General features: G+C 40.2%; 1 protein-coding gene across 1 annotated transcript in view; it reads left to right on the forward strand.

Annotated features, from left to right (window-relative positions):
- Window positions 1-11432, forward strand: part of LRP1 (LDL receptor related protein 1) — a 595167-nt gene that overhangs the window by 431143 nt on the left and 152592 nt on the right. Inside the window, 2 exon segments of the mRNA XM_053708175.1 lie at window positions 7218-7367; window positions 8265-8387. Coding sequence (XP_053564150.1) covers window positions 7218-7367; window positions 8265-8387 — 273 coding nt within the window.

Genomic DNA, 11432 nt, shown 5'->3' on the forward strand with positions numbered 1-11432 from the left:
AAGTGTTTGTTATTTTAAAATAGTGCTGGTATGTACTATTTACTCTGAAACAGAAAAGGATGATGATTTCTGTTTGTAAGAGGAAGATGATTTTAGCAGACAGTAACTAAAATCGATTGCTGTTTCCACACAGGACTGTTGAGATGAAGTAATTTCAGTTGGGGGAAACAGTTAGCAGACTTTTCTGCTTAAGGTATGACTAGCCATATTTCTAACAAGACCAAGTAATGCTGGAAGGCTGTCATTTCCCCTCATGGGGACCGGTAAGCCATTTTCTTAGTTAAACATAAAAGAATAAAGGGCTTCAAAAAGGGCTTATAAACTGGTAGACATTTTTCTGGGCTAAAACGATTGCTTTACTAGGCATATTATGCAGATTCTAACTAATAATTGGTATTATAATCTTGGGGAACGTTTAAAAAAAAAACGGCAGGCACTGTGTTGGACACCTTTTTCAGATGGGGGCTTTTCTAGTTGTAGACAGAGCCTCATTTTCGCGCCATTAATGCGCAGTTGTTTTTGGAGAGCAAGGCATGCAGATGCATGTGTCAGGAGCTAAGAATCACTGAAAAAGCTTATAGAAGGCGTCATTTGGTATCGTATTCCCCTCTGGGCTTGGTTGGGTCTCAGCAAAGCATATAGCTGGGACTGTATAGGGGTTAAATGTAAAAAACGGCTCCGGTTCCGTTAATTTAAGGGTTAAAGCTCTGAAATTTGGTGTGCAATACTTTTAATGCTTTAAGACATACTTTTTCACATATTCAGTAATAAAGTGTTTTCAGTTTGAAATTTAAAGTGACAGTAACGGTTTTATTTTAAAACGTTTTTTGTGCTTTGTTGACAAGTTTAAGCCTGTTTAACATGTCTGTACCATCAGTTAAGCTATGTTCTATATGTATGAAAGCCAATGTGTCTCCCCATTTAAATTTATGTGATAATTGTGCCATAGTGTCCAAACAAAGTAAGGACAGTAATGCCACAGATAATGATATTGCCCAAGATGATTCCTCAAATGAGGGGAGTAAACATGATACTACATCATCCCCTACTGTGTCTACACCAGTTATGCCCACACAGGAGGCCCCTAGTACATCTAGTGCGCCAATACTTATTACCATGCAACAATTAACGGCTGTAATGGATAACTCCATAGCGAATCTTTTATCCAAAATGCCTACTTATCAGAGAAAGCGCGATTGCTCTGTTTTAAACACTGAAGAGCAAGAGGACGCTGATGATAACTGTTCTGACATACCCTCACACCAATCTCAAGGGGCCATGAGGGAGGTTTTGTCTGATGGAGAAATTTCAGATTCAGGAAAAATTTCTCATCAAGCTGAACCTGATGTTGTGACATTTAAATTTAAATTAGAACATCTCCGCGCACTGCTTAAGGAGGTGTTATCTACTCTGGATGATTGTGACAATTTGGTCATTCCAGAGAAATTATGTAAGATGGACAAGTTCCTAGAGGTTCCGGTGCCCCCCGACGCTTTTCCTATACCCAAGCGGGTGGCGGACATAGTAAATAAAGAGTGGGAAAGGCCCGGCATACCTTTTGTTCCCCCCCCTATATTTAAGAAATTATTTCCTATAGTCGACCCCAGAAAGGACTTATGGCAGACAGTCCCCAAGGTCGAGGGGGGCGGTTTCTACTCTAAACAAACGCACTACTATTCCTATCGAAGATAGTTGTGCTTTCAAAGATCCTATGGATAAGAAATTAGAGGGTTTGCTTAAAAAGATTTTTGTACAGCAAGGTTACCTTCTACAACCAATTTCATGCATTGTTCCTGTCACTACCGCAGCGTGTTTCTGGTTCGAGGAACTAGAAAAATCGCTCAGTAAAGAATCTTCGTATGAGGAGGTTATGGACAGAGTTCAAGCACTTAAATTGGCTAACTCTTTTGTTTTAGATGCCGCTTTGCAATTAGCTAGATTAGCGGCGAAAAATTCAGGGTTGGCTATCGTGGCGCGCAGAGCGCTTTGGCTAAAGTCTTGGTCAGCGGATGTGTCTTCCAAGACAAAATTGCTTAACATTCCTTTCAAAGGTAAAACATTATTTGGACCTGATTTGAAAGAGATTATTTCAGACATCACTGGGGGAAAGGGCCACGCCCTCCCACAAGATAGGTCTTTTAAGGCTAAAAATAAGCCTAATTTTCGTCCCTTTCGCAGAAACGGACCAGTCTCTTATTCTGTATCCTCTAAGCAAGAGGGTATTACTTCACAACCCAAACCAGCCTGGAAACCAATGCAAGGCTGGAACAAGGGTAAGCAGGCCAAGAAGCCTACCACTGCTACCAAAACAGCATGAAGGGATAGCCCCCGATCCGGGACCGGATCTTGTGGGGTGCAGACTTTCTCTCTTTGCTCAGGCTTGGGCAAGAGATGTTCAGGATCCTTGGGCGCTAGAAATAGTTTCTCAAGGTTATCTTCTGGAATTCAAGGAACTACCCCCAAGGGGAAGGTTCCACAGGTCTCAATTATCTTCAAACCAAATAAAGAGACAGGCATTCTTACATTGTGTAGAAGACCTGTTGAAGATGGGAGTGATACATCCAGTTCCAATAGGAGAACAAGGAATGGGATTTTATTCCAATCTGTTCATAGTTCCCAAAAAAGAGGGAACATTCAGACCAATTTTGGATCTAAAGATCCTAAACAAATTTCTCAGGGTACCATCGTTCAAAATGGAAACTATTCGAACGATCCTACCTACTATCCAGGAAAATCAATTTATGACTACCGTGGATTTAAAGGATGCGTACCTACATATTCCTATCCACAAGGAACATCATCAGTTCCTAAGGTTCGCTTTTCTGGACAAGCATTACCAGTTTGTGGCACTTCCATTCGGATTAGCCACTGCTCCAAGGATTTTCACAAAGGTACTAGGGTCCCTTCTAGCGGTTCTAAGACCAAGGGGCATTGCAGTAGTACCTTACTTGGACGACATCCTGATTCAAGCATCGTCCCTGTCAAAAGCAAAGGCTCATACGGACATCGTCCTAGCCTTTCTCAGATCTCACGGATGGAAGGTGAACAGAGAAAAAAGTTCTCTGTCCCCGTCAACAAGAGTTCCCTTCTTGGGAACAATAATAGATTCCTTAGAAATGAGGATTTTTCTGACAGAGGTCAGAAAATCAAAACTTCTAAGCTCTTGTCAAGTACTTCATTCTGTTCATCGTCCTTCCATAGCGCAGTGCATGGAAGTAATAGGATTGATGGTTGCAACAATGGACATAGTTCCTTTTGCACGAATTCATCTAAGACCATTACAGCTGTGCATGCTCAGACAGTGGAATGGGGATTATACAGACTTGTCTCCGACGATTCAAGTAGATCAAAAGACCAGAGATTCACTCCGTTGGAGGCTGACCCTGGACAATCTGTCACAGGGAATGAGCTTCCGCAGACCAGAGTGGGTCATTGTCACGACCGACGCCAGCCTAGTGGGCTGGGGCGCGGTCTGGGAATCCCTGAAAGCTCAGGGTCTATGGTCTCGGGTAGAGTCTCTTCTCCCGATAAACATTCTGGAACTGAGAGCGATATTCAATGCTCTCAGAGCTTGGCCTCTACTAGCAAAGGCCAAATTCATAAGGTTTCAGTCAGACAACATGACGACCGTTGCATATATCAATCATCAGGGGGGAACAAGGAGTTCCCTGGCGATGAAAGAAGTGACCAAGATAATTCAATGGGCGGAGGATCACTCCTGCCACTTGTCTGCGATCCACATCCCAGGAGTGGAAAATTGGGAAGCGGATTTTCTGAGTCGTCAGACATTCCATCCGGGGGAGTGGGAACTCCATCCGGAAATCTTTGCCCAAATAACTCAATTATGGGGCATTCCAGACATGGATCTGATGGCGTCTCGTCAGAACTTCAAGGTTCCTTGCTACGGGTCCAGATCCAGGGATCCCAAGGCGACTCTAGTAGATGCACTAGTAGCACCTTGGACCTTCAACCTAGCTTATGTATTCCCACCGTTTCCTCTCATCCCCAGGCTGGTAGCCAGGATCAATCAGGAGAGGGCCTCGGTGATCTTGATAGCTCCTGCGTGGCCACGCAGGACTTGGTATGCAGACCTGGTGAATATGTCATCGGCTCCACCATGGAAGCTACATTTGAGACAGGACCTTCTTGTTCAGGGTCCATTCGAACATCCGAATCTGGTTTCCCTCCAACTGACGGCTTGGAGATTGAACGCTTGATTCTATCAAAGCGTGGGTTTTCAGATTCTGTAATAGATACTCTGATTCAGGCTAGAAAGCCTGTAACTAGAAAAATTTACCATAAAATATGGAAAAAAATATATCTGTTGGTGTGAATCTAAAGGATTCCCATGGAACAAGATAAAAATTCCTAAGATTCTATCCTTTCTACAAGAAGGTTTGGAGAAAGGATTATCTGCAAGTTCTCTGAAGGGACAGATCTCTGCTTTATCTGTTTTACTTCACAAAAGACTGGCAGCTGTGCCAGATGTTCAAGCATTTGTTCAGGCTCTGGTTAGGATCAAGCCTGTTTACAGACCTTTGACTCCTCCCTGGAGTCTAAATCTAGTTCTTTCAGTTCTTCAAGGGGTTCCGTTTGAACCTTTACATTCCGTAGATATTAAGTTACTATCTTGGAAAGTTTTGTTTTTTTCAGAGTTATCTGCTCTGCAGTGTTCTCCTCCTTATCTGGTGTTCCATGCAGATAAGGTGGTTTTGCGTACTAAGCCTGGTTTTCTTCCTAAAGTTGTTTCTAACAAAAATATTAACCAGGAGATAGTTGTACCTTCTTTGTGTCCGAATCCAGTTTCAAAGAAGGAGCGTTTGTTACACAATTTGGACGTTGTCCGTGCTCTAAAATTCTATTTAGAGGCTACTAAAGATTTCAGACAAACATCATCTTTGTTTGTTGTTTATTCTGGTAAAAGGAGAGGTCAAAAAGCGACTTCCACCTCTTTTTCCTTTTGGCTTAAAAGCATTATCCGTTTGGCTTATGAGACTGCCGGACGGCAGCCTCCTGAAAGAATCAGAGCTCACTCCACTAGGGCTGTGGCTTCCACATGGGCCTTCAAGAATGAGGCTTCTGTTGACCAGATATGTAAGGCAGCGACTTGGTCTTCACTGCACACTTTTGCCAAATTTGACAAATTTGATACTTTTGCTTCTTCGGAGGCTATTTTTTAGAGAAAGGTTTTGCAAGCTGTTTGCCTTCCGTTTAGGTGACCTGATTTGCTCCCTCCCTTCATCCGTGTCCTAAAGCTTTGGTATTGGTTCCCACAAGTAAGGATGACGCCGTGGACCGGACACACCAATGTTGGAGAAAACAGAATTTATGCTTACCTGATAAATTACTTTCTCCAACGGTGTGTCCGGTCCACGGCCCGCCCTGGTTTTTTTAATCAGGTCTGATTAATTATTTTCTCTAACTACAGTCACCACGGTATCATATGATTTCTCCTATATATATTTCCTCCTGTCCGTCGGTCGAATGACTGAGGTGGGCGGAGCCTAGGAGGGAACATGTGACCAGCTTTGCTGGGACTCTTTGCCATTTCCTGTTGGGGAAGAGAATATCCCACAAGTAAGGATGACGCCGTGGACCGGACACACCGTTGGAGAAAGTAATTTATCAGGTAAGCATAAATTCTGTTTTTCTTTTGTCATTCAGATAGAGCATGCAATTTTAAGCAACTTTCTAATTTACTCCTGTTATCAAATTTTCGTCATTCTCTTTGTATCTTTATTTGAAAAGCAAGAATGTAAGTTTAGATGCTGGCCCATTTTTGGTGAACAACCTGGGTTGTCCTTGCTGATTGGACAGCACCAATAAACAAGTGCTGTCCAGTGTTCTGAACCAAAAATTGGCTGACTCCGTAGCTTAGATGCCTTCTTTTTCAAATTCAGATAGCAAGAGAATAAAGAAAATTTGATAATAGGAGTAAATTAGAAAGTTGCTTAAAATTTCATGCGCTATCTGAATCAAGAAAGAAAAAATGTGGGTATAGTGTCCCTTTACAGGGATAGGAAATCCACCATTTTTCTTTCATAATTCAGATAGAGCATGTGATTTTAAAAACTTTATAATTTACTTCAATTATCATTTTTTTTCTTAGTTCTCTAGGTAGCTTTTGTTGAAAAGCAGAGATGTAAGCTCAGGAACCTCCCCATGTCTGGAGCACTATATAGCAGCAGTGTTGCAAGAATGTAATCTATTTGTAGGAGCACTAGATGGCAGCATTTCCTGACATGTGGTGCTCCAGAGTCCAGACACCTACCTAGATGTCACAAACAAAGTAAATTTAATAATAGAGGTACACTATGCTCCATCTGAATTACAAAAGAACATTTTTGGGCTTCATATCCCTTTAATTTCTGGTATTTGCATGATAGTAGGGATTTATTAGTGGAGATGGGCACACTTTTGCTTCCCTGATATAAAAATGTTGTTTTAATTTGGATAGAAACGGACATTAAAATACTGTGCAAACAATGTCTGAGGGTAAACCCTGTTAGAAAGTTACTTTATATTGTTTTATTCTTTTATAGCTGTTCCTAATTGTCCTCAGCAAAAGAGATTAGACAAGCAAAACTTGGGTTCCAACATGGCAGCACCCATTACTTTATAGAAACTTTAATATATAAACAACTAACAAATGTATAATGCATATTATTCTCAGACTAATTATTGCTTTGAATACATTATTATATTTAGCATTTATTTATGGTTTATTGACCATTTCTAAACCAGTTTTAAAACCTTAAATGTAATAAGTAAACAGCTGTTTTTTTGTTGTTATATCATTTCCTTGGTTCTGCTGTTAGAGAAGAAAAAACATATATTGTGTCTGTAGTGGAACATAATACTGGTGATAGTTTCAGCATTGTTCTCTAACATACAGAACGATAGGGGCAGAAAGAGTCTGATTGTGTTTAATAGAGAGCAGTACACTTCAGGATGTAAAACTGAACATTAATCTTAAGAGGTTTATAAGTTGTTTCTTTAACTTATTTTTTCTTATATAACTAAATAGATTTCTGATAAAACTGCCCAATATCCTATTGAATAAAATGATTCCAGAGACTCTGTATATACAATACTATACTATATTCTATATATGTGAGTATTAGTTCCATTGCTTGGGGTAATCTTACATAGTTTTATGTAGATTCAGAACTATAATTAGTTTGATAAATATCATTTGTATTAATTGCTGTTTACAGACATCACTGACTGCAGCAGCTACTTCAAGCTGGGAGTGAAGGGGTTGACTTTCCAGAAGTGTGAGCATACTTCTCTCTGCTATGCCCCCAGCTGGATCTGTGATGGCTCAAATGACTGTGGAGACTTCTCAGATGAAATGAACTGTCCAGGTAAGAGTGTCACCTGTGTCACTAGGAGTTTCCTTCATAGGCCCCCATATACCAATCAGCTGTGGTAATTCCTTATGTATAAATGTACACCTATAAGTGTATTCTTCATTAGTTCATCAGCAGGTGTCTGTTACTGGTACATAGTAGTCATTCCTCAGCCTCTGACTGTGTGCACCGCCCTCATCCGTATACGGGTGCCGGAGATGTCTATAAAGAGCGTGTAACTGTATTCGTGTTTTCATTTCCAGCTTTTGCAGATGTCGGGCTCTCAGGCACCAATATGTTCTTGTAAAGGTTCCAGAGGGTTCTGTTTTTGTATATTTTGTGTTCTGTTTACCAGATAAACTATTTTTTTCCAAGAAATCTTTCCGCTATTGCATGATATTACTGGAGTTATCACCTTTATGCATGAATGAATTATGTAGCATAACTGAGAAACTGGTCTAAAAAGATCATTGTTTGAAATTAGATTTCACTGCAGCTAGAATAAGTTCCACCGTGATAGGGCCTTTATTTCTATATTTATTTTATCATTATTTATATTGACCTGAACTTTAAAATACCGACCTTGCTGATAGATTTCCAGCTGGGTAACAACCTTAGCTTTTTCTGCCTTACCGGTCTTATTGTTTTGCAGGGGCCAATTCTTTTTTTTTGTACAGACAAACATGCAATATTTCTGTCATATTTTATTATTTACTATTCATTAAGTAACATTTAAATTTCTCCAACCCAGGTAGCACCAGATATACAAGCTGCATGATAGCTATATTTTTCACTCCTTGACTATTTGAGAGGCTAACAGGCCATTACAATTTTTATTTCTGATATTCTATATCCCATAAATATTTCTGATCTGATTTGTATTTGCCTATATTCCCCATACCTTTTGTGTAGGTGTTCGAAAGCCTAAGTGTCCTGTGAACTACTTTGCCTGCCCAAGCGGACGCTGCATTCCCATGAGTTGGACTTGCGACAAGGAGAATGACTGTGAGAACGGTGAAGATGAGATGCACTGTGGTACGTGAGAGCTTATATGTGCAAGACACATTTATATTTGAACTTAATCAATACCTTAAAGGGACAGTAAACACTCATTACCAACTTACCTTAAACCAAAGAATTCATCATGATAATACTTTTGCGACCTGTCAAATATTCTACTGCACATCATATTGTGTTCCATTCTATCTTTTAACAGTGAATCCAGACTGTTACAAATGGCCCCCAAACTCAGCCCCTAAGGATATTTGTTTTACATTAATTTAATATACCCCTGTAGTAAGCGACTCGTAAATTAGTTTTTCGGTCCGTGCACGGACTGCTGTGCTTGCGTGATTGGACCTCTTTGTCACGTGATTTGCTGAATTTGCGCATGTGCACCATCTAGGGGGACGGAAAAATCCGGAACCCAGGCTAGATGGAGAAAATTAAATGTTGTGCATGCTATGGCTTTATCAATAAATGGCCATTATGATAGGTGGCTATTCTATTGTATATATGATTATTTAAAACTATGCTGTTACAACTAATTATAACATTTTGCTGAGGTGCGATGTGTTGCGCAGGAAGTGGAACGCTTCAGACACAGTCTGTGACTGAAAGCGTTCCCTCTGCTCATCCGGTAATGAAGACCAGCATTGCTGTGTGAGTAGCGTTATGACGTCATCCGCAGTGCGTGGTGACAAAATTGAAAGCCACAGGAATGAGCTGAGGCTTTGAAAAATATAGTCAGTGCTGAGAAGGAAGGTGGAGGGAGGAGGAGTTTAGGAACCATTTAGGAGACACAGAAAGCACTGAATACATTAGGGATATTTATGGCTGCTGCTGCTGTTCACTATTGGGGGTATGTCAATAATGATTGTGTGGGGAGGAATTTTTATATTAGGTAGGTAGGCTCAGGAGCATGTGTGTGTCTGTAGCATTATATGACAGCAGTTTTGCAAGAATGGGACAGTGAACACCTTGTAATTACAAGACTGTTGTATTGCTTCAGAAGAACATCAGCCAAGTCTAAGCATTTTTAGAATAGATTAACATCTTGTTTGCAATAATAATTTTTTAATAGCCAGACTCCACCCACTACTTGTCTCTGTGTTTTAGTCTGCGGACAACAAGGCAAGCCACTGTCGTATTTTTAGTATACACTGCATTGTTTTGCAGTTGTTATCAACTAAAGCCAATTAGGGAAATATATGTTGCAGGGTTAACCTTGAGAATCCTGTATGTTTTTTTACAGGTGTGAGAATTAGAAAAAACACAATTTTCAGAGCTTAATTAAATGAAAAGGGGGTAAAATAAACAATAAACGTATAATGCAAACTTGCTTTACTATTCATAATGAATCATTTTACACTCAACTCTCAAGTTGTTTACTGTCCCTTTAAAGGGACAGTATACACTCATTTTCATATAACTGCATGTAATAGACACTACTATAAAGAATAAGATGCACAGATACTGATATAAAAATCCAGTATAAAATGGTTTAAAAACGTACTTAGAAGCTTTCAGTTTAGCTCTGTTGAAAAGGTAGTTGGAAAGCCCACTGCAAGTGCTAAATAATACACTCCCCCCCCCCTTCTTTTGCATATGAAAAGACCCTTTACACAAACAAGAGCAAGCTGGAGTAGGTAGCTGACGGTTTTCAAATAAAACTTTGGGGCTTGGTTAGGAGTCTGAAAATCAGAGCAATGTTATTTAAAAATAAGCAAAATTATACATTTTTTAAAAAAACAAAAACTTTATGGGCTTTATAAATAGATCATCTACAAAACATTTATGCAAAGAAAAAATGAGTGTATAATGGCCCTTTAATAATGTTATACATATTGAAAGCACTGCTGCCATCTAGTGCTCAAAAGCACTTTTGAAAATATGTTCTCTAGACCAGTGGTTCTCAACCAAAGTGACCTCAAGGCCCGGTAAATTTTAGCTAGACATGTCCAGGGCCTGGTAGTTTTTTTTATATATATATATATATATATATATATATACATACACACATATATATATATATATATATATATATATATATATATATATATATATATATAATGAGCAGCAGGAGCGGGCTGATCAGCCAGGCAAATAGGACCTGGGCCGAGGGACCAGCAAGTAGGGGGGCCCACAAATGGCATCTCTACAGATCCTGGTGTATTCCTTAAGCTGGAGTTTTCAGTTTGCCCTATCAGTTACTAAGCAAAAAAGTGTGGGTTTAGTGGGGGCCCTGGCAGGGGTCTGTCGCTGTGAGGGCCATGGAGTGTGGGGTCTGGCCCTGGAGGTTGGGTGCCCTTTCTCTGGACCTTAATGTTGTGGGTCCTGGCTCTGGAGGTTGAGGGGCCTGTTGGGGGCAGGGCAGGGAGGCTACCATGTTAATTTGCATAAAATTTAATACATTTTGGTCAGTGTGAGATAGTGTTCCTGGGGCCTTGATTGGTCTCAGTCTGCCCCTGGTGTGTAGTGGGGTAATAGTGTGCAGTGGGGGCATGACAGGTCGGGGCCCGGTACTGGGCCACGGCCCGGCTGTTGAGAAGCCAGGCTCTAGACAATTGCATACTACCCAAACAGGTCAATTGGAAAGTTTTTTTTTTAATTGTGTGATCTGTCTGAATCATGCAATAAACCATTTAGTTTCATGTCCCTTTAATGTTTGTATACCTTTTAACACATATATTTTACTTACTGAGCCTGATATTATGTTATTATTATTTTTACTGCATTAATCCCTGTATTTAGGATTTAGTGATAGTAAAAGGACTAAATTAAGTGAGGGTGTCATTTTTAGGCTAAATAATGAAGGAGACCTAATAACCAACAACTTTTATTCCCACAGTTACCTTGTTCCTGGCCATTTTTTCCTATTTTAACTGGCATTTGTTACAGCCAATAGGGGATGCACCATACACCCTATGTATTTTCTCATCAACACGCTTCTGTGCCGCAGCGTTGTGGGTTCTCAGTTTGGATTCCAAGTTGCGCAGGTGCAGTTCTCCTAACTGAGAACCCTCTATGCTGCGGCACAAGAGAGCGGTGATGATAAAATACATAGGGCGTATGGTGTAT

The sequence above is a fragment of the Bombina bombina genome, chromosome 3 (genome assembly GCF_027579735.1).
Source record: "Bombina bombina isolate aBomBom1 chromosome 3, aBomBom1.pri, whole genome shotgun sequence".
NCBI classification, from domain to species: domain Eukaryota; kingdom Metazoa; phylum Chordata; class Amphibia; order Anura; family Bombinatoridae; genus Bombina; species Bombina bombina.